At 41.1% G+C, this 25,637-nt stretch overlaps 2 protein-coding genes across 2 annotated transcripts in view; both read left to right on the forward strand.

The window, feature by feature from the left end:
• Positions 1 to 13,703, forward strand: part of lrp6 (low density lipoprotein receptor-related protein 6) — a 34,549-nt gene extending 20,846 nt beyond the window's left edge. The window contains exons 8-23 of the mRNA XM_079551804.1: positions 874 to 1,090; positions 2,042 to 2,331; positions 2,507 to 2,733; positions 2,806 to 2,990; positions 3,213 to 3,539; positions 3,772 to 3,974; positions 4,071 to 4,282; positions 6,524 to 6,714; positions 7,648 to 7,857; positions 7,968 to 8,093; positions 8,171 to 8,407; positions 8,525 to 8,635; positions 8,743 to 8,973; positions 9,051 to 9,187; positions 9,262 to 9,359; positions 12,764 to 13,703. Of these exons, the coding sequence (XP_079407930.1) occupies positions 874 to 1,090; positions 2,042 to 2,331; positions 2,507 to 2,733; positions 2,806 to 2,990; positions 3,213 to 3,539; positions 3,772 to 3,974; positions 4,071 to 4,282; positions 6,524 to 6,714; positions 7,648 to 7,857; positions 7,968 to 8,093; positions 8,171 to 8,407; positions 8,525 to 8,635; positions 8,743 to 8,973; positions 9,051 to 9,187; positions 9,262 to 9,359; positions 12,764 to 13,064 (3,303 nt within the window). The 3' untranslated portion in view covers positions 13,065 to 13,703. The remainder of the gene's footprint in view (positions 1 to 873; positions 1,091 to 2,041; positions 2,332 to 2,506; positions 2,734 to 2,805; positions 2,991 to 3,212; positions 3,540 to 3,771; positions 3,975 to 4,070; positions 4,283 to 6,523; positions 6,715 to 7,647; positions 7,858 to 7,967; positions 8,094 to 8,170; positions 8,408 to 8,524; positions 8,636 to 8,742; positions 8,974 to 9,050; positions 9,188 to 9,261; positions 9,360 to 12,763) is intronic.
• Positions 13,704 to 18,039: 4,336 nt separating this feature from the next.
• Positions 18,040 to 25,637, forward strand: tbk1 (TANK-binding kinase 1). The gene is made up of 21 exons (XM_079551865.1): positions 18,040 to 18,095; positions 18,787 to 18,892; positions 19,145 to 19,285; positions 19,402 to 19,531; positions 19,636 to 19,817; positions 19,894 to 20,054; positions 20,207 to 20,317; positions 20,406 to 20,585; positions 20,691 to 20,887; positions 20,985 to 21,043; positions 21,571 to 21,662; positions 21,753 to 21,854; positions 21,933 to 22,011; positions 23,736 to 23,857; positions 23,939 to 24,015; positions 24,100 to 24,139; positions 24,227 to 24,328; positions 24,574 to 24,670; positions 24,740 to 24,840; positions 24,937 to 25,008; positions 25,343 to 25,637. Exons 2-21 carry the CDS (start codon positions 18,806 to 18,808, stop codon positions 25,380 to 25,382), a joined length of 2,172 nt encoding a protein of 723 aa, XP_079407991.1. The 5' UTR covers positions 18,040 to 18,095; positions 18,787 to 18,805; the 3' UTR covers positions 25,383 to 25,637.

Raw genomic sequence — 25,637 nt, forward strand, 5'->3', positions numbered from 1 at the left:
GGCGTCCGAGAGGATAGATGAAGAATAGGCAGCAGTCTGGATGTCTGATGCTGGAGAAGTTTATTTACCATCGGTGCGGGACCCGGAGACATCGACTCGAGACATTGTGCTAGTCCTACCATTCAAGTCTGTCTATGCTTTCACAGAAAAGGGATAGATACTCTCTGTCGAGCGTCATACTGATATGCAAGCAAAACATTCAGTGGCTGAGGCCAGGCGCCTGAGCACCACAGGACAGAGATAGTACGACTGTACAGCATGGCGCAGTATGATAAATAGTGATTTAATTGTATTCTGTAACAGATGCTACTCACGCTGTGGGCCTCTAATCTTTGAGATAAGCCATTATTTCAAATTTACCTCCGCTTTTCTCCGAAGTAATTCGGCAGTTGTATTTAATATGAAGCTTTAGCACTAGACTTTGGGAAAATCTCAAATGTTTATTGATTCTGAAAAATGTCGGTTTGCTTGGTTGACTTTGGTAAAACATTTTGTGACAATAATTTGCAATGGAAAAAATCTAAAAATCTATACTGGACATTATCCATCAACCCCAAAACACTATGTTAGGCGGCTAAAAGATGTGACTAGTTGGGGAGAAATCAAGCATTATCACATTATTTAAGATACTTTTATACTGGTGAATGTTTTGATCCACGTTGACAAATCAGATTTTCTTAAGCTTTAGCTTTAACACTTTAGATTTATCATTGTTTTGTTGACAAGCTGCTGTAAACTATGGCACTAAATGAAAGAATTTTGATCAAGCACGAATGTCTGCAGTGTAGCATATGACCGTATGCTTAATTTAATTTCTGCTGAACATTATCAATGCTTCAATGTGTGCATTGCATGTGTTCCTGTGGTTTTCAGGTGATGAACATGGACGGAACAAATCGACAGGTTTTGGTGGAGGATAAACTTCCTCACATCTTCGGTTTCACGTTGCTCGGTGACTACATCTATTGGACCGACTGGCAACGGCGCAGCATAGAGCGTGTTCACAAACGCAGTGGCGAGCGCGAGTTCATCATTGACCAGCTGCCTGACCTGATGGGCCTCAAAGCCACATATGTTCATGAATCCTTTGGTGAGTTGTTGACAATGATCTAATAGCAGATCTAATAGGAGACTTTGTCCTTAACTTACCGTACATACCAGTGTCCTCGTGGCATAATACAGTTTCCCTGGACTTGCATATCTGATTATGCTTCCACGAGAAGAGATAAAAATATTATGAGCCATGCATTCCAAGAATGACAATTAGACCCCAGTCTCCAGCAATGTTTTGCAAAGGGATATGTTAAGGACCCAGTATGACTACAGGGAGACAATGCTAGGCCATGGAAGAGTTAGCAAGTTTAGTCAGTTGACAGTAAGGGGTGTCAAACAGATGATTTAATTCGGACCCTGTGCTGTAGAGCATACATTCCAGAGTATGTAAGAAAAAAAGTAAGTCTCTAGCCCATTATTGTGCGGCGTTATGATTTTTTAAAGAATAACCAGAATGCTCATTCTAGCCACTAGGGGGCTGCTTGAATATAAAAAAAGGAAAGAGTTCCACATGTGTCCAGCAGAGGGCACTGACATAATAAGAGCTCAGGATATGAACAACACATTATATAGCCACGTGGTAAATGGACAGTCTGCCTCAGGACGGCAGTGGCTTCAATAACAGCTTACCACCACCGAGTGTGGAGTGAATGAATAATGACTACTATATAGTGAGGAACTTGTGAAGTGCAGTACAAGTGTAAGCCGCTGTTATTAATGAAGCTACAGTTAAGTTGGGGCTTTGACCAAATCACAGCTTATTATTTTCATTTATTGTCAAATTTTTCTCTATGATATGCGGCCCGCGACCCGCCGTGGGAGCTTAATTTCGGCCCGCGACTCAAAATGAGTTCAACACCCCTGCTCTAGTGAGACAGTATCATGGCAAGAGAGGACTAGTATCTAACAGCAGTAATTGATATTGAATGTTACAGAATGTGTTTTTGTTAATTTAAAATGTCTAATAACTGTCTAATTTTATTTGCAGGGACAAACCCATGTGCAGAGAATAATGGAGGCTGCAGCCACCTGTGCCTGTATAAGCCCCAGGGAGTGCAGTGTGGCTGTCCCATTGGCCTTGAGCTCATATCGGACATGCAAACATGCATTGTCCCTGAAGCCTTTCTGCTTTTCTCGCGTCATACTGATATTCGCCGCATTTCCCTGGAGACCAACAACAACAATGTGGCTATTCCTCTCACTGGTGTCAAAGAAGCTTCAGCTCTTGACTTTGATGTCACTGACAATCGCATCTATTGGACAGATATTACGCTGAAGGTAAGCTCAGTTACTCATGTAGGTGTGTGTCTGTTTAACACCTGCTGTTGATCGACAAGCCTCAACAGTTAAATCAATAAAGTTAATAATTGACAACAATGTCTTATTGTCATTAATTGGGATTTGACGCTGTTTTATTAAATGTTAACTTGTGCTCATGTCATTTTGTTTTCAGACTATTAGCCGAGCATTCATGAATGGCAGCTCTCTGGAACATGTGGTGGAGTTTGGGCTAGACTACCCAGAGGGAATGGCTGTGGATTGGCTTGGAAAGAATCTGTACTGGGCCGATACTGGCACTAATCGCATCGAGGTGGCCAAGTTAGATGGACAGCACCGGCAGGTCCTGGTCTGGAAGGATCTGGACAGCCCCCGTGCTCTTGCTCTTGACCCAGTGGAAGGGTGAGACCATAATAATATCTTCTTTGCATTTACGTATTCAAGACTTTAGACTAACCACTTTTGTGTAACCAGATACATGTACTGGACGGAGTGGGGCGGAAAGCCAAAAATTGACAGAGCAGCCATGGACGGCACAGGTCGCATCACATTGGTGGCCGATGTAGGTCGAGCCAATGGACTCACAATTGACTATGCAGAACGGCGCCTCTATTGGACTGACCTGGATACTACACTCATAGAGTCATCCAACATGCTTGGTAAGAGTTTGACTGGGCTTTATTCTGTGAACCACTATCATGAATCCATAGCAGGGTTAAATGTATTCAACATGTGAGCCCTCAACAAATCTCTATTCTGTGAAGGTAAACTAATTTATCTGCATATTTTTTTAAACAGTTACATAACCGGGTGTTTTTATCTACAATGTGTCCCAGTTATTGTGCATGTGTGGATAAAGCGCCTTGTTCTCTGTCACGTAGGTCAGGACCGTGAGGTGATTGCCGATGACCTCCCTCACCCCTTTGGCCTCACACAGTACCAGGACTACATTTATTGGACTGACTGGAGCCAGCGCAGCATAGAACGTGCCAACAAGACCAGTGGGCAGAACCGCACCCTCATCCAGGGCCATTTAGACTACGTTATGGACATCTTGGTCTTCCACTCCTCACGGCAAGGGGGTTGGAACGCATGTGCCTCAACCAACGGCCACTGCTCCCACCTTTGTCTCGCTGTCCCCGTCAGCAGCTACGTCTGTGGATGCCCAGCCCACTTTTCCCTCAACTATGATAACAAAACTTGCAGTGGTAAGGCCCATTGTAAACATTTCAGCTGGAGCTTTTGTTTGTTTGTTTTTTTGTGGTGTGACAGAGGCACAACGGTCCTTGTTTAGCAGAAAAAACTTGTGAATCAAGAAAGATTGTTGTTGTTGCTTATGTTGTGTGGCCTTCTGTGTACACCCCGTTCTTCTTGCTTTGAATTTCTCATAGTTTCATTATGAATAGTCACTGATATTTGCTTGTGTATATTTTCTTCCAGCTCCGACATCCTTTTTGCTGTTTAGTCAGAAAACCGCTATTAACAGAATGGTCATTGACGAGCAACAAAGTCCAGACATCATACTTCCAATTCACAGTCTTAGAAATGTGCGTGCCATTGACTACGACCCGCTGGACAAGCAGTTGTATTGGATTGATTCCAAACAAAATGTTGTCCGACGTGCCCAAGAAGATGGGAACCAGGTGGGTCAGAAATGTTTCCTGCCAGTAGTTTGTGATCCTTCAGTTGATTTGCTTTTCGCTAACCAATGACTGTTTTTTTTTTTTTTTGCTTTGCAGAGCATGACAGTGGTGTCTACCTCAATGGGTGGACCTACACAGGGCCTGCAACTTTACGACCTCAGCATAGACATCTACAGTCGCTTCATTTATTGGACAAGTGAAGTCACCAATGTCATTAATGTGACCCGGACAGATGGAAGTAGAGTGGGAGTGGTGCTTCGTGGGGAACATGATAAGCCTAGAGCCATCGTGGTCAACCCAGAGAGAGGGTAAGTGCCTCAAATCACATCATTAGGGTTGTGCTTATGTAATTCAGACTATCCACGGCGTTGTTTGCCACATTCAACCATGCAAATGCATTATACATTGTCATGTATTTCTCGCAGCTGTTTTAATATTTATTTGAAGTGCTCTATTTTACCCGTTTGGCAAATGCAGTTTCTTTTCAAATTGCTCTAATTTGTTCATCTTGTTTATTCTCTTGGCTCGTGAAGTTTCTGCAGCCCGCTGTAGCTCGGTGGTGCCATGTTACTTGTTTCGAACCATAATTACAGGCTTTCCTTAGGGCTATGGTTCTTATAGTAATCTCTGGGTCATTGTGTGGTTTTGAAATGAAGTCTGCAGATGTTCTGGTTCTTTCTAAACCCAGAATGAGAAATAGGCCAGAAACAAACACCCATAGTTGTTAATCATCTTTTAATATAACTAACTTTTTCAAATAATGGAGCCTTGGGACCCACCTCCATCATAATAATCCACAACCCAAATATAAATATGAATCTCTTTTCAAAAGTAAAAAAAAAAAAATTGGTCTTGTTTTATTTAATGTCAAAACATTGATATTAAACAAACTGCATTTTCGCACAGAGATCTTTCGCATTGTTGTTCGGGTTGGGCGATTTTGGAATAAAAGATGATCACGATTATTTTCCTCATATTGAGCAATCTTGATTTTTGATTAGATTTTTTCTTTTGTTTTGATGATAAAAAGCAATAAATGTGGCTTTTCCTGCACCAGTAAGTAAACGGATGCTGCGCCGGACTCGAAAGTGCGAGCTAACTGTCCTGCTGCAGACACAAAGACTAGATGGACACCTCTAAACCTCACAGTACAACATCCCTCACCTGCCTCCGCACCACGTAAACATCTGCAAAGGAGCCTATAGTTGCAGATTAGACGTGCTCAACAATCAGGATGAATCTTGGACCATTCCTCTTTGCAAAACTGCTGCAGTTCAGCGAAATTCCTGGGTTCACTTACTTTTTCCTCCCTGTCCTGTGAATGTTTACACGTTATGGGCATTAAAAATATGATAACATGTAATTGTTTGGGTAGAATAATAATGAAACCTGAATCTAAGTAGTGAGCTAGGAAATATTTTTCATTTACTAAAATCTTGGCTTTTTAATGTGAAAAACACAGACAATTTATAACTCTCTGCCCAGTGCCCACTGACTGCAAATTAGCAGTTTTGCTCGAACACTAAAAACAATGCATCTGTTTTTTCCAATGCTTTTAAATATAAAAACAAGTGATAGACTAAACAGCTTTATGAAGCATGGAAAGGACAAAGCAATGAAATATATCGAATTTTCATACATTTCTCTGTGTATGGCTGCCAAATGGGTTCAAACCTGCCCTGAGCCGCTTCAGTCATTAGGGGTGTTTTAAGATGAGCCAGGTTGGCTCAGGCGAGCGGTGCATTTCCGGCCGTGACGCAATCTGTGTGACGGTCCTGATGCTCCCGCGAGAGCAAGGCGCCTGGAGCGCCTGAGCAAGGCGGGTGAAGTTGCTTTTCATCGCCTTGCTTGGTCACCTGAACCACAAAGGCCTAAGGGATTATGGGAAATGAGGTGCGGTCAACACGTGCGCTGAGAGAGGACTGACGGATGATGGGATCTTAGTTGTGTTTTGATTAGAAGCATGTCGCCCTGACGCTCCGCGGCCTCCTCTTTTTGCATCGCATAGATCTTTGATCTGCAGAAATGCTCCACAAAGTGCCAAGGATGAGTCCAACATATACCTACATTTAAACAAGCAGAAGTTTCGGATTCCAATCTTAAACTGTAAGAGGAGAGTCTATTCACTGATGACGCGTATCTGTCTGGTGAGTGGGAGAAGCAGATATGCGTTCATAAACTTTTAAAATAGTTTAATTTACAAACTCTTTCTTACAAACGCTGCGTGATCTGAGGCTCCTCTGTTCTCGGGGCCGTGATGTGTCCGACTTGATTCAAGGCGCCTTGCTCTTGCCCCGCTGAGTAATGTTGTGAAGATGCTACAGATGGGAAAGGAACAGTTGAGAATGGAAATGGATTTTAAATTTAAAATTTGAATTCAATTTGAATTTTAATATTGTTGAGAGACGTTATAAAGTTTAAGTGAGCAGAGTCACTGATTCTCCTGCTTTTGAGCAGAAAGTGGGAGTGGCTGACTGACCAGGCTAGGAGATTACATCAAGCATTTTTGTTATAGTGTTTTGTCTTTCTTGTGTCGTTTTCACCTGCAGGTACATGTACTTCACTAACCTACTGGAAAGGTCTCCAAAGATTGAGCGTGCTGCTCTAGACGGGACAGAACGGGAAGTTTTGTTCTTCAGCGGATTGGGAAAACCTGTTGCTTTGGCCATAGACAATGAAGTTGGAAAACTGTTCTGGGTGGACTCAGACCTACGACGCATTGAGAGCAGCGATCTGTCTGGTGAGCATATTTTTCTCACAGATTTTACCCATTTATGATCAGCTGTGAAAGGACAGGTTTTTTTTAAGTAATTGCGTCATTTTTGGGGTTGACCTGTCCTTTAAAAAAGACACTCTGTAGGTATTTTTCTCAGCACATTTCAATGACAGTAAGAAGATAAAAAACAATGTGTTGGCAGCTTTACACATGACATAAACATGACCCTCACTGGTCACTTAGTCCATTTCTTGTATTTATTCTGTATTGTTGCTCTTCATTGCCCTCTCCTGGTTGTTCATTGATATTGCTTTATGTTGACGTGTTACTAGTCGTAGTAGTGGCTTCAAGTATTCCACGGCCTTTGTAATATTCTTGTCTAATACTGTGTGATGATCAAATGCTTCATTCTTAAAAAGTAGAGTCTGAAACTTTCTGTATCATGGGCAATGACATGCTGGCATAAACTACCATCAATGTTCGAACACAGCACACTCAATCAATTTTTATGAAGCGCTTTTTGTACAAAAACGAAGCATCAATTCATCAGCGTTTCATTTTTTTTGCCTGCTATGTTGTAACATGGGTTGCTCCCTCGTCTCCTACGCACCTGCCCTAAGTATTGGATGTGTGAAGTCCTCTTCTCTATACAACAATGAAACAAAGTGTGACTGAGTGCATTAGTATAGGTCTGCAGTTGATCTATCTGTAAGGTTTTTCCAACAGAAAAAGATTTTGTAGTCAGACTGCTAGAGATTCAAATAATGAAAATGAAACTGTATTAATTTATTCATAAATAATATATCTGAAAAATGTATTGACACTTGTTGATCGCTTGCCGCCCTTCCCGCTCACTCTCCTGCCATCCCCTTAGATATTCTCCCATTTTGTTGGCTTTACTCCACAAGTTTTTGCCCCACAAACCTTTTGGTTTTGTCCCTGCCACTATGATTTCAGGAGCCAACCGGATTGTGATTGCAGACTCAAACATTCTGCAGCCAGTTGGCCTAACAGTGTTTGGGAGCCATTTGTACTGGATAGACAAGCAACAGCAGATGATCGAGCGCATAGACAAGACCACAAGAGAGGGGCGCACCAAGATACAGGCCCGCATTGCTTATCTGAGTGACATCCATGCTGTCCACGAGCTGGACATGAGAGAGTACAGTAAGTGCTTCTTCAATTACCTGAATGATGAGGTTGTGTGTTTGTTATTAAACTCACATACCCATTAAGACAGAGCTGTATTCTGTTCGCTCAACAAAATGTTTTCACAGGTAAACACCCATGCACATGGGACAATGGTGGCTGCTCCCACATCTGTATTGTAAAGGGGGATGGAACGACTCGCTGCTCCTGTCCGATTCACCTGGTGCTGTTGCAGGATGAGCTTTCCTGTGGAGGTGAATGTGGTACACCGGGGTTTCACCAAAGTTTTTACTGCTTCATCAACATTAGCCTTATACTGTGCTGTCCACAGAGCCTCCCACCTGTTCCCCTGAGCAGTTCTCCTGCACATCTGGAGAGGTGGACTGTATCCCACAGGCCTGGCGCTGTGATGGCTTTGCTGAATGTGATGACAGCAGTGATGAGGATGACTGCCCAGTCTGTTCTGAATCTGAATTTCAGTGCGACAGCCGCCAATGCATCGATATGAGCCTGCGCTGCAATGGAGAGGTCAACTGTCAAGACAGTTCAGATGAGAACAAGTGTGAAGGTGCGCACTAGTGACAGTTCGAGTGTTGGCTATTATAATCCTTATTTAATTTCTCATGAAGCACAATGAAATAGTAAATGTGTGTGTACTGACAAGTATTCTTCACTCTGGTTTTAGTGCGCTGTCCTCCTGATCAGTTCAGCTGTTCCAATGGTCAGTGCATTGGAAAACACAAAAAGTGCGATCATAACATGGATTGTACTGACAACTCTGATGAGCTTGGCTGCTGTAAGTTCTTTTTCCCATATTAACAGTTCAGGATGCATTGTTAGTTGTATTTATCAATTTTCCACTTGAACAAATGTTAACCGTCTTAAATGGTCCTTTGATTTTAGATCCAACAGAGGAGCCGCCGCCTCCTCCGAACAACACCATCAGCTCAATTGTTGGCGTGGTCTTGGCACTGTTTGTGGTTGGTGCGATTTACTTCGTGTGCCAGCGTGTCCTCTGTCCTCAGATGAAGGATGATAGTGAAACAGTAACCAATGACTTTGTAGTTCATGGGCCGTCCTCTGTGCCACTTGGATATGTACCCCACCCCAGCTCCCTGTCCAGCTCTCTCCCAGGTGCTGCCTGTGGTCCATAGTGTGATTGTAGTTAGAAGCACTTTCAGGAAGCTAACCCCCACTGCTGCTGTTCACAGGTATGTCGAGAGGGAAGTCTGTGATCGGCTCCCTCAGCATCATGGGTGGGAGCAGTGGCCCGCCGTACGACCGTGCACACGTCACTGGTGCCTCATCCAGCAGCTCGTCGAGTACAAAGGGCACTTACTTCCCCCCGGTGAGTTTAAATCCCTAATGAGATCACTTTGAAGACAAACAAAGTGTAACTCTATAATACATTTGCTGTTTCAGATTCTGAATCCTCCACCATCTCCTGCAACCGTCCGATCTCAATACACCATGGAGTTTGGCTACTCCTCAAACAGCCCCTCAACGCATCGATCCTACAGGTATTCATTCATTTTTATTTATTTCAACCGTGCTGATTATTATTTTTTTCATAAAGTAATAAAAGTCTTCAATACTGATGCGAAGAGACAAAATCTTCCATTCTCACGCAATTTAAAAAGAGCACAAAGGAGACAAACTAATATTATGTGCCCCTTTATCCAAAAAAAGCTCAAACATTTTCAAGATGGTCTGAAGTACCGGTTAGAGCTGTCAATCAATTCTTTCTAGATGTATTGTACTTGATTGATTGACTTGAGTGTTGTTCTCTTCAACAAATACTTTAACGATACCATTGCGCTGACATACCTTGTTTTAATGGCGATAATGTAAAGGTAGCAAACTAGAAATAGCTCTTTGGTGCCTAAAACATGCCGAGACAAAAATGGGACAAAGTATTTTGTCAGACGTTTGCTCTTCTCTATGGTCCTCATGGCGGACAGCTGACTTTGCTGTAATACCGCCCCCTGGTGGCTTTGGGCTTCATTTAAACTGCTTAAAAGCCTGGCTCCAAAGAGTTTTTCTTTTTCCTAAAAATTGCTGAGACCCATATGCCAACGCTGGGGGAGGTATCATATTTTGGAAGCCGAAATCTATGATTGACAGACCTCTTGGGCTCTGTGGAGGCGTCGTAGGAGAGTGAGCAGCCATGTTGATTTTACAGACCACTCCGGATCATTACTTTGAATGGGGCTTATGGGACCCACCGATCTCTATTATTTAGCTCTATGGGGAAAAGGCAAGGCATGTTTGTTTATACTGTACATTTCACACACCGTTTCATACTTGTTCTGTAGGTGCAACCTATGGTGGTATCTGTGTAAGCTCTCAGTCGTACAGGGATCATCCACATTAGATGAAGTTTCTTGTGTCATCTTCTGTAGTGGAAGTGTAGAACGATTGCCGCCGCTCGTCGCTACCTGCTGCTGCCGCTTATTGGACATTATATTTGCCTGGATACTTCATTCACCTGAACTTTAAATTGTCATATTTATTGCTCTGTTTTATTGCCTTATTGTTTGGTGCAGCCCTGTGAGGCAACTTCTGTTGTGATATTGGGCTATACAAAACAATTAAACTTAAACTTAAGCTTGTACGACCGACAAGTGCAGGTAGCCTTTAATAGAGGGCAGGGACTTCGCCAAGATAACACCTCCCATTAGTCTTTATCTTAGTGAAACCCTAGAGTTGCTGGCGAAGCCTTTTGGATGAGAGGCGAAACATCCTACGACTACAGAAGATGACTCAAGAACCTTCATCTGCCTGTTGTGGTGTAATCTGTTGAAAGCTTAGTACAGCCTTCATCCCAATTTACAATACTTGTTTTGAATACTATCAAAATTAATTTGTTAAAGTACTAATACTTAATTACTTTTTTATTTGAAACTGACTAAACTAGACTAAAACTTGAGTTTTCGTCAATTAAAGCTAGACTAAACCACATTTAGAAATGACTCAAATGTGACTAAAACTAAAAGCATTTTCATCCAGAAAACTAAAACTAAAAACTGTTCTAAAGTAACTATTGATATAAGCCTACACCTAATGCTCATAATTCTAGTATTTGGTCACATTTTATTCACAAAATTGGTCTAATACGTTTTTTTTTTTTTTTTTTTTACAAATCGAGATGAAAACACCATTGTGTCTTATATTAAATCCATGTGGGAACATGCTGCAGGCAAATTTAGGACCTACTGCATATTGGACCATGGATAGGCCATTTTTGTGTGTCTTCAGCTTAATTTTATTTTATTTTTTTCTGGTTGGCACATGGTGAAATGTGTCTGTGCCACACAAACACAAACCTGTGCCTGCGGACACGAGTGTGAACAGCCATACAACTCTCGCTTATTACATCAGCATCTTGTCCATGAGAGGACTGAAAGATTTTTATTGTTTTGACTTTAGTGCAGCTTCTTGGTACCGATTAAACTTGGCCTTTCAAGAAACTGCTTGTGTTCAAGATTGTGAGTACGTCTGCGTCTTGTTAGCTGATCTTTGGCACAACCAGATGTGTAGAGTAGCCAAAATATTTACTAAAGGGAGAGTGATGCTTTTTTGATATAATCATAAAATAAAATGTAGTGACCCAAACAGTTAAGTAAAAAAAAAGTACTTGAATGTTACTTGAGTACTTTGATTAACTCAGTTGAGTAACTGAGTAACTTTGAGTAACTGTTTGAGGGAAAAAGTCTTATTTACTTTCAATGGCACCAGAAATTGTGTGAAACAAAACATAAAATCATGTGGAATTCTAAGAAAATGGGATGAAAATACAGAAAAACTAATTGATTCTGAAGAACAAGGAGCACTAGAGGATCTGCATGTATTTTATCAGCTGAAATATTTACTCACAGTGGAAAAAGTAACAATTATTTTTACTCAAGTAATAAGCAGATGCATCGTTATTAGGGCCCGACCGATATATTGGCCGATATTAGGATTATTTTCAATATCGGCTATCGGCCAAAATTGGCCGATAAAAAGGCCGATTTCTTCGGGATCGAAAGTGGTAGAGACTTCAGCACCAGAAAGAGCTTTAAAATGAGCCCACAACTTCCTGGGCCTCAAGGGAGCGGAGAAACATTTATTCCGTATAATTACGGAATCATTTGAGATTTACTGTTTTTTGTTTTGGAATCTACTGATTTTTGTCTTTCAAACAAGCTCCCTCTGAAGTAACTACTAAACATAATTACAGAGCGCCCCCTGCTGTCACAGTTCAAAACTGACACATTTAGAATCTTCATACCCAGGAATATTGACAGTTCTAAAATTTGGCCAAAAAATATCAGTGGTGCAAACCGGCATCGGCCAATCAAAATACCGGTGTACAGTTACATTAAAAAGATGCACCAGGTTTAGCATTATGCTAATTTCCATCTGTAATCCCCACATCGGTCGAGCGATATTTCTGTATATTTCTATGATAGAAACCTTTACTATAATAATACATGCTTAACTTTAGGCTATTTGAGAGATTAAAAAAACAGCATCAAATTAAATGACTTAAAATATCGGCCTTTGTATCGGCTATCGGCCATGCCAACCCCCTTTATATCGGTATTGGACCCCGAAAATCCATATCGGTCGGACCCTAATCATCATAATTTTACTCAAGTAAAAGAAAAGGTACCGTATGATAAAACTACTCGAAGTACATGAGAATAGTGTAATCTGAGTGCGACTAGACAGTGTAGTGATATTAGCCGTATTTGGGCCCGGATCTTATTGGTTGAAGATTTACCTGCATTTACCTGAGAACCTTTTGCTTGAAAATGTTTTATTTAGATGGAACAGTTTGAGCAAATCTGACACCGGCCTATCGCAGCTTGACCCAGCCCCCGCTGTAGGAGCCTGGAATCTGATTTATCTTCTCCTAATCCCTCATTGTCTCTTTCAGCTACCGGCCATACACATACCGGCACTTTGCCCCACCCACCACCCCCTGCAGCACTGACGTGTGCGACAGTGACTACACACCAGGGCGCCGGGTGCCTCTAAAATCTGGCGCCACAGCTAAGGGCTACACCAGTGACCTCAACTACGACTCCGAGCCTTTCCCGCCACCGCCCACGCCTCGCAGTCAGTACCTGTCTGCGGAGGAGAACTGCGAGAGCTGCCCGCCTTCGCCCTACACAGAGCGCAGCTACTCTCACCACCTATATCCACCTCCGCCGTCCCCCTGCACGGACTCCTCGTGAGCCTCAACGCCCCTCCACACAGCTCCATCCCCTCACTGTAAATAGTAATTGTGCATATCTGAGGTTAAAAATGGGAAAGAGAGACTGATAAAGGAGGATGACAAAAGGAGAACCAGGAGCTGCAGAACATTTGTACATTTAAAAAGAGAAAAGCATATTTATATATTTTCTATACAGTGTTTACTGATGATGCCATAGAGGTTTGTATTAAGAAATTTGTACATTTTTTTAAGAAAAGGTTTTATTGAAATTATCTCAATATATAAGTTGCCTTAAAGTGGAAGAAAAAAGAGGCTGAAGGACAAAAAGCACACAGCAGGACATTTAACTTATCTGATGCCAAATATGACAGACAGCAGCAACCATAGGTGGGGACGAGCGCTCCCCCTGAAGGTTCATCCGAGCAGCTGCAGCTATTTGTGGTTACCATGGAAACTGGAGGAGCAGGTGAAAGTAGAATGTGGTACATGATTTAGATTTACCTCCTTTTATTTACCAAGCGGTCCATCAGGCTGTCTTTGCTATGAATGTGAGTCATGCACAGCCATACCACCACACCGAGCGGCACATACTCTGTTTCTGGCCTTCTATTGAAAACCTTACATACAATTTATCTCTGCAGAACAAGCATTGCATTTTTTTTTTATTACAATTATGTTTTATTTCAGAAGGGCAGTGGTTCTCAAACATTACACACTTAATGCCACTTTGTGACATATTTGACCTGCAAGTAGCGTTGGGCCAAGATCAAATCAGGGCTAAACCAGGTCTGAATACGGTCTAAAATATGACTAAGGTTAAATTATGTCTCAACTGTATGGAAATGATGTCTAACTTAAATGCATCGTTTCAACTTAAAGGGATTTCAGGAGACTCATTTCCTGGTTATCCAGAGTGTTGCCGATTTCTGGAGATATTTCTTTTTTGTCATTCATGCAGTTCTTGTATTTGAAGAGTTACGTGACGCTAGGCTAGTGCTAGGCTAGCGCATTTCTATGGTAACAGCTAGCCTGCATTAAAAACAGTCTGACCCGCTCCACAGTGCACCTGAGGCAAATCACTTATAACGCCAGACTACCCATATAAATGTCTCTGTCAATAGAGTAATTTTAACCATTTAAAAGAGCTAATTTTTGAGCAGCATCAGCTTCGTGGTTGTATAAGCTACGCAGCGGCGGAGTGATCTGCTAGAAAATAGTCCCTCAAAATGCGGTCATTCATGTGATGCAAGGTCAGTTATATTCCAAAAATTACTCTATCGACAGAGACGTTTATATGGTTAGTCTGGCGTTATAAGTGAGTTGCCTCAGGTGCACTGTGGGGTGTCAGACTGTTTTTAATGCAGGCTAGCTGATACCGTAGAGATGCCCTAGCTTAGCACTAGACTAGCACCACGTAACTCTTCAAATACAAGAACTGCATGAATTACAAACAAAAATATCTCCAGAAATCAGCAACACTCTGGATAACCAGGAATTAAGGCCCTATGTCAAAAATCCTGAAATATCCCTTTAACAAGCCCGAGCACCACAGTTTGAGAACCACTGGTCTAAGGCTTCATTAAGATTCCGCTAAAGTGACCCAAATCCATTACCTGTATCTGATCTTTCCATGACCGAAGACGGATACTTTTTTTTTTGGTAATGTGACCCTGGTTGCTTCCATATGTGGTCTTAAATCTGATGTTTTGCTTTTAGTCTGAACGGCCGAATCACGTTTGTCCGACCTTCAGATGTCATTGTGCATCAAGGCAGACTGCAGAAGAGAAGGAAGAAAAAAAAACGTTTCCTTGTCTTTGGAAATCATGAAGTGTGTCGGTCAATGAAGCCACGCACATCTCACATCCGCAGGTTTCTCTGTGCAGACGTCGCAGCTACTGCCCCACAAAAGGCCAGACCCTAAAAACGGACTCTCCTCCTCCTCCTTAAAACCGTTACGTTGTCACCAGTGGTTTCTAAGTCCATGTTCACTGTGTGTGACATTGAGCCTTCTCCTGCACATGTGAGAGACGGTGGATTTGAGACCTCATCAAAAGCATTGAACCACCTTGGAACCGACACACGCCACTGTAAGAGAAAGTAGCGCTGTCTGTTGGCGGCCTGTGGAACTGCGTGTCTTCGGAATACGCGGGAACAAGTGAACCGATATCAGCGCTTGAAGCACCACTTCATAAGATTGATGGATTTGAGCCAGTGTTAATTTCGTCGACTAAAATCTTTAGTCAAAGTGATATTTTTGACGACTAAAATTGGACTTAAACTAAATTAAAAGTTTTTCATGAGGCTAAAATTATGACTAAAATGTCCAGATATTTTAGTCGACTAAAATGAGACTAAATAAAAATTAAAAGGAGAGACTAAAATCATCCAAACTTCTACTGACCGTCTGAAAGAGCCTCAGATCATGTAAATTCTCTGCCGAAGGATCAGCTCTGAGCTTTGTTCATGTGGAGCAGCTCCATGAAGCAGAGGAACAAGATTAAATATGATGATAATTAATATTATTTATGCAAAGTCGACCAAATTTACTTGCAATTTTAGTCGACTAAAACTAGACTAAAATTGCAGATATTTTCTGGACAAAATCTCGACTAAAATTGAATTACATTTTCGACTTAAGACTAAAACTAAATATCAAATCTAATGTTCAGACAAGAGATTAAAGTCGCATTTAATGGAGATGAGAATGACATTGCAAAATATCAGATTTAATTTTTTTTAAAAAGGCCAAATTGGGCATTGAGACTAGAAAATGGCAAAAGATCAAGCTCCGTATTGGACTTTTTTTTTTTTTCTGTTTGTGCACAATTATTAGTAAAAGCTGTGGTACGAAAAAATTAAGCTCATGGTACAAACTTCTATTAAGCTCTATGCACTTAATGATTTTGGAATATTTATCCCCCATAGAATACCTTAAAAATCGAAACTTATGCAAAAAACAAAACAAAAAAAACATAATTCTAAGTTGTAATAAGTTTCTTTTTCAGTATCTTTGTTCAAAAGTCTTTATTACTGCAATGGTGTGAACCAGGTAGAGATGCCCATGACTCCCCTCCAATTTAACAGTAACATTCAATGTGAAACCAAAATGAATGTTTGTGCATTAGTCTGAAATATGTGAGTGTTTGCCTGCAGCTCTTCGGTCTAAAGGTAAAACTACCAAAACCTGCCTATCAAGGATGGGAAGCAGCGTTTCTCAAACACAATCTTGTGCCTGACCAGTTCACATTGTCATGTTTTGTTCTTTTTACTGTGAGGAAAAACAGAGGAAACCAGTGGCCACTAAATGCTACGTACTATTTTTATACTGCATACGGTGTAGATACATGTATTTATAAGCTATATAGAAAATAATTGTAAATCTATCCATTGAAATCTTGCAGTACTTCACATCTTTTTATATCGCCTCATTATATTTTTCTACAAAATATCACTCCAGATGTTTGACAATCTCAAATCAGTCAATTTGAAGAACATATCCAGGTTTTAAGTGTCTGTTCAAGAGTCAGTCTGATGTTTTTACTGATTGTGCCAAAATAACTGTTACCTAAATAAATAACTGACCAGTGTGGAGACAGAAGTCTGGGACCAGAAGTGAACAAGAGATGGCATCAACTCTGTTGCCTTGACAATTTTACTGTATTTGCAATGTCTTTTGTAAATCTGTTTCATGTCTTTCTGCTTTTCGTGACCACAAGAAATATATTTTTTGAAGTTAACTTTTTGCCTTGTCTAATCATCAAAGGTGTGTGTCCCGTTTGTTCTGTTCCACGTTTAAAGGTGCCATCAAAGAGAAAACTGTACACCAGCATGAGTGACAATCTGCATAATTTTAAAATCACAATTTGTGCATCAGCCCATTTTTCTATCATAAAACGCAATGTGATCTTTCAGAAGTTAATGTAGACAAACGATTAACTTAAGCTCTTGGTTAAAAGAAAAATACCAGCATAATAACAGGGTTTTAAAGATTTGAATGGTAAATTGTTCGTTCTTGGATCGTGTCCATATCTTTACATGAGATAAATGGTCATATCAGTATAAGACTCAGACTCTGTAACAAATGAACTTAACAGAATACAGTTTTACTTTGAACGCCTTTATTATTTTATAACAATCCCAGACTTGTTAAAAATGAGAAAGGCAGTACAAACGTGGAATATTGCCAAATGTCCATTTTAATTTATGTTTATGGTATGAACTACCGGTGGTACTTTTACTGACGTGTCAGATGTACTTAAACGTTTTTCAGGATGAGGTTCTCATTTGATAACTGCACTTTACGGTCCTGATATCCTGGTATCATGCAGATGTGGTGCAGCTGGAAAACTGCAAAGCTGGTTCTTGTGATTCTTTTTTTTTTACCTTGCGATATCTAATTTGTGCTAATTGATTTTGAAGTGATTATTCAAAAGTACAGACAAAGGTTGAAATATCAAGCCAGTAGCACTTTTGGTTTTCTTTTGGATTCGAACATCCCGTTTCTTTGCAAAAATGTGAAATGACCAACATGCTTTTTTTTTTTTCTTTACCTGTAAACACATGGACCTGTACAGCTCATCCAGCTGCCACCATAAGCTGTAACTCAAAATACTGTGTTTTCCTCCTTAATTTGTTAAATACAATTGCGTGAAAATGTATATTACTGTGTTTTGTGTTTTATTTGAATTTGAGTTGAGCACACATTTTTACACCTTCACAACCTTCATAACCTAACCTAACAGGAAGTGGGCCTTTACAAATACATTCAAGATAAATGTTTTCTTTTATTAATGCATTACACGGTCGTTATAAAAGGCAATGTCAGAATAAACAAAACATACATAAATAAACGGTTTGGTATGGCCCAATATCACAACAGGAGTTTCCACACAGGGCTGCACCAAACATCAAAACAATGAAACTAATTTAAAGATGGCGGAAGTAACAATGACGTACACGTCCTTGTCCACGCCCACTTCACTCTCATTGGTCGGCTCTGACACGTGACCAGGGGTCTGCGGAAGAGTCGCAAACATCCGCATACAGAGGGGTAAGGAAATAAACAAAAAAATATCTACGTAAAAGACTGAAAAACAACCGCGCGATGTGTTATTAGTTTCTTTGATTGCTCAGAGCTTAAGCCTTTACGTATGAAGGAACGGCACGTAAAGGTTTGAGTGTGTTTTTGTGATCGAAGCTTTCCTGCCTGATTGCGAGTTCTTTGCTGTCGTGTCGAAAGCGAAACATAACAAATAGCCATGTTCAGAGATTAAAATATACACGAGACTGTATTCTAATCCATTCGGTCTGGGCACGTTTAATGCGGTTTCAGTTAACTAGCAACTAATGCTAAATCTAAACCAGTGTCTAATTTACGGGTTTTTCTTTTACATTACTGTGTCATTACCGTCATTCCGATCTTGATACCGAAGATAACTTGTTCATCTGGTATTCTTTAGTTTGTGCTTATTCTGCGGATTTGTCTGGTTCGGTTACCGTGTGTTAGAAACAGGTTTTTGTTGTTTGAGGCCTAATGGGAATTTCCCGGTAGATTGACGTCACCACTTATCAATATTGTAGGTAAAATAAGACCGCGTGAGCTTATGGAATATACAGCTGAGAATCGGGGCTAAGAAAGCATGATTTTTTTTTGTGTGTGTAGTTGAATTAACTTTATCAAAAATGTAAGCTTAATATTGTAACTATAGAACCTTTGTTAGTTGTGCTGTTTTTGTCTACAGAGTCTCTTGAACCTTCAGGATGCAAAGTACCACAAACTACCTTTGGTTGATATCAGACCTTCTGGGTCAAGGAGCGACAGCCAATGTTTACCGTGGGAGACACAAGGTTAAATGTCTTTACTTTCACTGTGATGTTAATCTTGAATGCATTCTTACAGGAGTGGGAACTTATAAGTTGTACTTCCTCCCACTCCTTTTCGAGTTCAAGTACAGTATTAAGTATATGTAGAAACATGTTAAAATGTAAACGCTTCACGTGTTAATGTTAAAAACATGTGTATACGTATGTAATGTACATTGAACTCGGAATATACAATCAATCAGCCAGGGTTAAGTTTTGAGTTGTCTTTGTGTTCAGAAAACGGGAGACCTGTATGCCGTGAAAGTCTTCAACAACCTCAGTTTTCTGAGACCATTAGATGTTCAGATGAGAGAGTTTGAAGTCCTTAAGAAACTAAACCACAAAAACATCGTGAAACTGTTTGCAGTGGAAGAGGAGGTGGGTAATCATTTCATTTGCAAAGACACATAACAGGACAACAAAGGAACTACAAGTGTGAGAGAAATGTAGGTTTGTCACAGAGCATTTACTTTTTCCTCATATTTATCTTTCAGTCCAACACTCGTCACAAGGTGCTTGTCATGGAGTACTGCCCTTGTGGGAGTCTTTACACTGTTTTAGAGGAGGCTTCCAACGCCTATGGCCTTCCTGAGGATGAGTTCCTTATAGTTCTTCATGACGTAGGTCAGTGTTGACTGAAGCGGTTACGGAAACTGAAAATTCTAACTTCTATTCCATGAATTGACGCTCATTGTGGGGTTTCCTCTCTTTGGCTGCGGTGCCTTCAGTGGCCGGTATGAATCACTTAAGAGAATATGGCATTGTCCATCGCGACATCAAACCTGGGAACATTATGCGGGTGATTGGAGAGGATGGGCACTCCGTCTACAAGCTGACAGACTTCGGAGCTGCCAGAGAGCTGGAGGATGACGAGCAGTTTGTGTCATTGTACGGCACTGAAGAATATTTGGTGAGAAACTGCACCTTGTTATTAGCCCCAAATAATGTATCTAACTTGGCATTGTTTTGTTTTTCTTGTCCCCTAGCACCCAGACATGTATGAGCGGGCTGTTTTAAGGAAAGATCATCAGAAAAAGTATGGTGCCACTGTAGATCTGTGGAGTATTGGTGTTACTTTCTACCATGCTGCTACTGGCAGTCTCCCATTCCGGCCTTTTGAAGGTCCCCGCAGAAATAAAGAAGTGATGTACGTCTGTTTATCTCGTTATATTTACAAAAGCTCAGTTTTATTGTACATGTCAAAGAGTATAATTTCATTTATTTTTCCAATGTGAAGTTTTTCTTGTATAGAGGACTTTTAGCTGCACATATGAAAATCACTGACTGTGTTTATATCAGGTATAAAATTATCACAGAGAAGCCTCCGGGAACAATCTCTGGTCACCAAAAGTGTGAAAATGGGAAGATCGAATGGAGCACAGAGATGCCAGTCTCCTGCAGCCTGTCTAAGTAAGCATTCGGTCATATATAGTAAGAAAGACACATGGGTTTAGCATATTGTACTGTTTTATATGTTTTCACTGCATTTCTTAAACAGGGGATTGCAGAGTCTTCTTACTCCAGTGCTCGCCAACATCTTAGAAGCGGACCAGGAAAAGTGCTGGGGCTTTGACCAGTTTTTTGCAGAGACCAGTGACATCCTGCATCGCGCTGTAGTCTATGTTTTCAGCCTACAACAAGCCACCCTTCATCACATCTACATCCATGAGTACAACACGTAAGCTATTCAAAACCACCACAATGATCTGTTTTGTAGTACTCGTAGTTTAGTACTATCGTAGTCCTACACAGAAACCCGATCTTTCCCCATTACGTTTTACAGAGCAGCACTGTTCCAGGATCTGCTGTGTCGAAGGACCAGTATCACACTCCACAACCAGGAGCTTCTTTACGAGGGTCGCCGCCTCATCCTCGACCCAAACCGTCAAGCCAAAACATTCCCCACAACCTCCAGAGACAATCCCATCATGCTCGTCAGCCGAGAGTCCGTCACCACTGTTGGACTCATCTTTGAAGACCGTATGTCTTGATATTTTACTCATATAAACATATAAATCATTGCCGTACTTTTTAAATCCAGGTAATTCATTTGTGATTTCTTTTTTGGTATTTGCAGCAAGCCCACCAAAAGTTCAACCCCGCTACGATCTCGATTTAGATGCCAGTTATGCTAAGGTACTATTAAACAGATATATCATATTTTCCGCACTATAAGTCGCTCCGGAGTATAAGTCGCACCAGCCTTGACAACTACCTGGGGATGGAGGCGTAACTGCACCGTTTACAAGCCTCTCCCGGCAGCATGTTGTTCAAGCTCTCGTTTGTGAACTCGTTCCTCCTGCTGTGGCCATATAGCTTTCAGCCCACGATTAGCTTTATTTGTTGTCTTCATTGGAGTGACCTCCGCTCACAAGTTTTTCGCTTTTTAGAAACTTTTTTTCTTCTGCTCGATTATCTTCGTCTTTTTCTTTCTCAGTGGTACAGGAGTAGCCGACACTGGTACACAAGCCTAGAGCGCCCTCTAGCTGCTGTTAGCGTGAAAATAACACATGTGAAATTATATATTTTGATATATATAAGTCGCAGCCTGAGTATAAGTTGCTCCCCCAGCCAAACAAAAAAAGTGTGGCTTGTAGTCCGGATAATACGGTAGTTATAGTCGATCAATAAATTGGCCTAAAACAAACACATCTGCTTTATAGACTTTTGCAGGTGACGTGGGACACTTATGGAAGACTTCTGAGTCTCTCCTGGTGTATCAGGAACTGGTACGAAAAGGAGTCCGTGGGCTGATGTGAGTAAAAAATGTTAAACACGCTGAAAGTATCGATATATTTTTGTCCGTGCTATCTTTTACATCAGATGTGATTCTTTATCCGTTCAGAGAGCTGATGAAGGAAGACTACAGCGAGATCCAGCATAAAAAGAATGAAGTCTTCCATTTGTGTGGCTACTGCACACAAATACTTGAAAAGACAGAGCAGTTGTGAGTATCATCCATTAAAAACCTCTTTAAAACACCTTTCACTGTGAGTTGTGCTAACTGGTCTGTTTTGCTGCACAGATTTGAAGTGTTCATGCAGGCCAACATGCTGTCAACAGAATACGATGAGATCTCAGACATGCACAAGAAAATCCTTCGGGTATTAAGTATTGATATACACTTCTATTTTGATTTATTTGAGCTGAAAACCTTTCTTGGATGTAACACTGCATGAGACATGTAAGCAATGGTCCATATGTTTGATTGGGGTGTGTGCTTGTGTTTATGGATGGCCATACTAGCCTCACTCAATATTAAAAATGCTTAATTAGGCCAGAGTGGCCTGGCGTCGCAAGGGCCTATTTGTCATGTTAGGGCAAACAAAGAATGTAATTGTGACCACGCCCCCTGACAAACCGGAAGTCCGCCATTTTGACAAGAAGTCTGTAAAATGCTGAGTCAGCATTTTTGCTGACGTCACATTTTAAAGAGGGGGTATTGTTCTTTTTTCAATCACATAGCACCAGTCTATAGCAACAACTACAATGATGACGAAACCTTCTGTTGGTCTGTAAATGCGGTAAATTAGAAAAACTGCCTTGTATAAAATTGCTCTCTCAAAATGGCCGTAGCGAATGTCTTGAAATAGGCCTCTGTCTCTTTAAGAACCTCTGACTCTTTCCGACACGCCCCCTCCACACGCTGTCTGTGGCATCAGTGGGGAGGGGGTTCTGCTGAGGAGCAGTGATTGGTTACTCGGCTGGTGACGAAAGCTCGGAGGCGTCTCCAGGAGGTGGGGTCGTTCCTAGGAGGACTCAGGCAAACCTATCCCTAAAATGGCTGCCATCAGAGTTTTTACAGATTACTCAAATATACGTGAATGTGCCAAGGCAACACTTCAGGCATGTTTTTAATGAGGGAATGACATAATAACATGATGTAAAGCTTGAAAAAGTAGATTTTGCATAAAACCCCCCGTTAACGAACTCCTCCTGGGGCGTTTCACCGAATGAGCTCAAAATCGCTCCAGCTCATCTACAGATGTGGGGCATCAAAAGTTACCCAAATCTTTTTGCTATGTTTTACGCTTTGTTTGCTCCCATTCGCACAAACAAAGTCCGACTAAAAATCGGAAATATACATTTTATTGACCTTTCACCCCTGGACACAACAAATGTGGCGTCCCGATCCAAAAAACCAATGGGACCCATACCGTATTTTGTACAGTGGTGGTGGTACATGGTGACCCCCGGGGCCCTCCATATTATTCTAATTGGACTGACACATAAATCTCCTATTATACAAAATTACAGTGCACTGATGCTACTTGTGAAATTAAAAAGATTATGGACGCGCTAGCGCCCTCTGCAGGCTGGAGCCATTATTCACATGGAGAGGCTAAAAATGTACTGACAAAGATTAATGGCACATCAGGGCAATAAAATGCAGTCTGGCGCCCTTGGTAGGGTTATGGCGCTAGAGGGGGCATGGCCCGAGAGGGCCGTTCGATGCCGCTTGCGGCTTTAATTTATTAGCTCTTTTTCCCCACATTGAAGAAGGAATTAAAGGAACAGGCCACCATTTTTTCCATACTGAGATATGTTCTTACCTAAGCTTAGACTTGATGTGTACCTGTCTGGTGCCCTCAGTCATGCTAACAGACCAAAGATGTTGTTAGCATTTAGCCTCTCATCCTCTTCTAGCCTCTCCTCCTCTTCTCTATAGATAGATACTACTCACGTAACAAAGAACATAAGAAAATGTCTCAGTATGGAAAAACTGTGGCCTGTTCCTTTAAGTGGGGACATACTAGAGGAGATTTGGCTTGAGCCTGATTTGCCTCTCCCAGAGTTCAGAGAGCATTCAAATATGTTTAATTTTCAGATTTCAAGTTCTTTGGAGCCCATTGAGCGAACGACACAAGACATCAAAAGTAAGATCCTACCGGGAGGAGTGCTGACGGACTCGTGGACTCAACAAGTGGGGACTCACCCCGAGGACCGAAAGTGAGGATGTTGTTGAGACTGTGTGTGTTTACATCTACTCGGTTATAATATGGTTTGATAAACTGCTGCTATTCTCTTCAGTGTGGAGAAAATCAAAGTGTTGCTGGATGCCATCACAGCCATTTACCAGCAGTTTAAAAAGGACAAAGCTGAACGACGTGAGTACTGTTTGTAAGTAAGCTATATTTCCAATCAGTACTACTTGCTTACCTGTGTGTTTCTATTCTTCAAATCCTTCCCAGGCCTGCCATACAATGAGGAACAGATTCATAAATTTGATAAGTAAGTGTTGACATAGAACGTGTTTTAAAAATCTGTCTGAATGGTGTTCAGTCTTAACGCCTGTTTTGTTGTTTGTTTGTTTGTTAGACAAAAGTTGGTCCTTCATGCCAGTAAAGCAAGATCCCTTTTCACAGAGGAGTGCGCCATGAAGTATCGCTTGTTCATTTCTAAGAGTGAGGAGTGGATGAGGTGAGCAACATCTATTTATTACTCACCGTTATGGTATATTGCTTAAGGTTTATTAACACAACATTATCAGAACAGGCGGTTAAAACAACCTAGACAAGCATTGCTGATCCATGAGGGGAACTATGTTTTCACACTAACTCAATATTATTAAAACACTCCTACAAACCAACCAAAGAGCAAGGAATAATAAAATATAAATAAAATGGTAGAAATGAGCACTTTTACACTTTTAGCTGTGTTCACAGGAAAGTTCATCACGTAAGGAAACAGTTGTTGGGTCTGTCTGGTCAGCTGATTAGCATTGAGAAAGAGGTGACGATGTTAATGGAGAGAGCCATCAAGGTAAGTGCGAGTACATTTGTGTGTTTGTTTACGATGCTTTGTTAACAAACTTAATCTCTTCATGTGCAGCTGCAGGAGCAGCTTCCCCAGAAAGTCCTCCCTCTGGTGTCCAGTGGGATGAAGCCACAGGCCTACCTGAGTCAAAACACACTGGTAGAAATGACTCTGGGGTGCGTGTTGTCTCACATGTTCTGAAGCCACTAATAAAGCTTCTTCTTCAGGTTGAGATTATGTATGTTTAATGTCTTTCTGAATGCTTATTGAAGGATGAAGAAGCTAAAGGAAGAGATGGAGGGAGTGGTTAAAGAGCTAGCTGAAAACAACCATTTCTTAGAACGGTAAGACATAAACATGTTAGGAATCCATATTTGCTAATGAATTAACACGTGACACATGCATGTAAACACGCCGGACACACACACACGCATGCACGCACGCACGCACACACACACACACACACACACACACACACACACACCCTTTTACATTGGAGTAAAGGTAGGTGTAATGTAATGGTAGTCACAAAACACACAAAATATTTGATTGAGTGAAATGTATTTATTTATATATTTTAACCCTAAATAACAGACAGGAATGTCTATTGCAACGAATCATGCCATTCTTAAAACATATATAAGGATATGATCAAATAAGTATTTCTGTTTCTTTCAGATTTGGCACGTTGACGTTGGACGGAGGATTGAGGGGATAATCTGTGCATGGCTCCAGATTGTATATATTTGCTGTAAATATGAAGAAGCTGTGTAAAACTTTTCAACTTTTAAACATTAGAGAAAGATGCTTATACATCTACTGTAACAATTTCTGCTCAAAAGTTTTAAATGAACATGATTTGGTTGTACGCAGACGTTTACATACAATGTGTAAAACATTTTTCCACTGTCTGACATTCAGCCAGACTATTTCACTTGCGGCTACTTTGTCATTACCAAAAATAAATATTTTG

Source organism: Gobius niger (assembly GCF_951799975.1).
Source record: "Gobius niger genome assembly, chromosome: 2".
Taxonomy (NCBI): domain Eukaryota; kingdom Metazoa; phylum Chordata; class Actinopteri; order Gobiiformes; family Gobiidae; genus Gobius; species Gobius niger.

Bases quoted from the DNA above. Each gene is read 5' to 3' on its own strand.
- tbk1 (XM_079551865.1), top strand. From the start codon at position 18,806: ATGCAAAGTACCACAAACTACCTTTGGTTGATATCAGACCTTCTGGGT. The intron at 23,858-23,938 runs GTGAGGATGTTG...TATTCTCTTCAG, and splicing joins ACTCACCCCGAGGACCGAAA to TGTGGAGAAAATCAAAGTGT. The intron at 24,016-24,099 runs GTGAGTACTGTT...AATCCTTCCCAG, and splicing joins AAAGGACAAAGCTGAACGAC to GCCTGCCATACAATGAGGAA.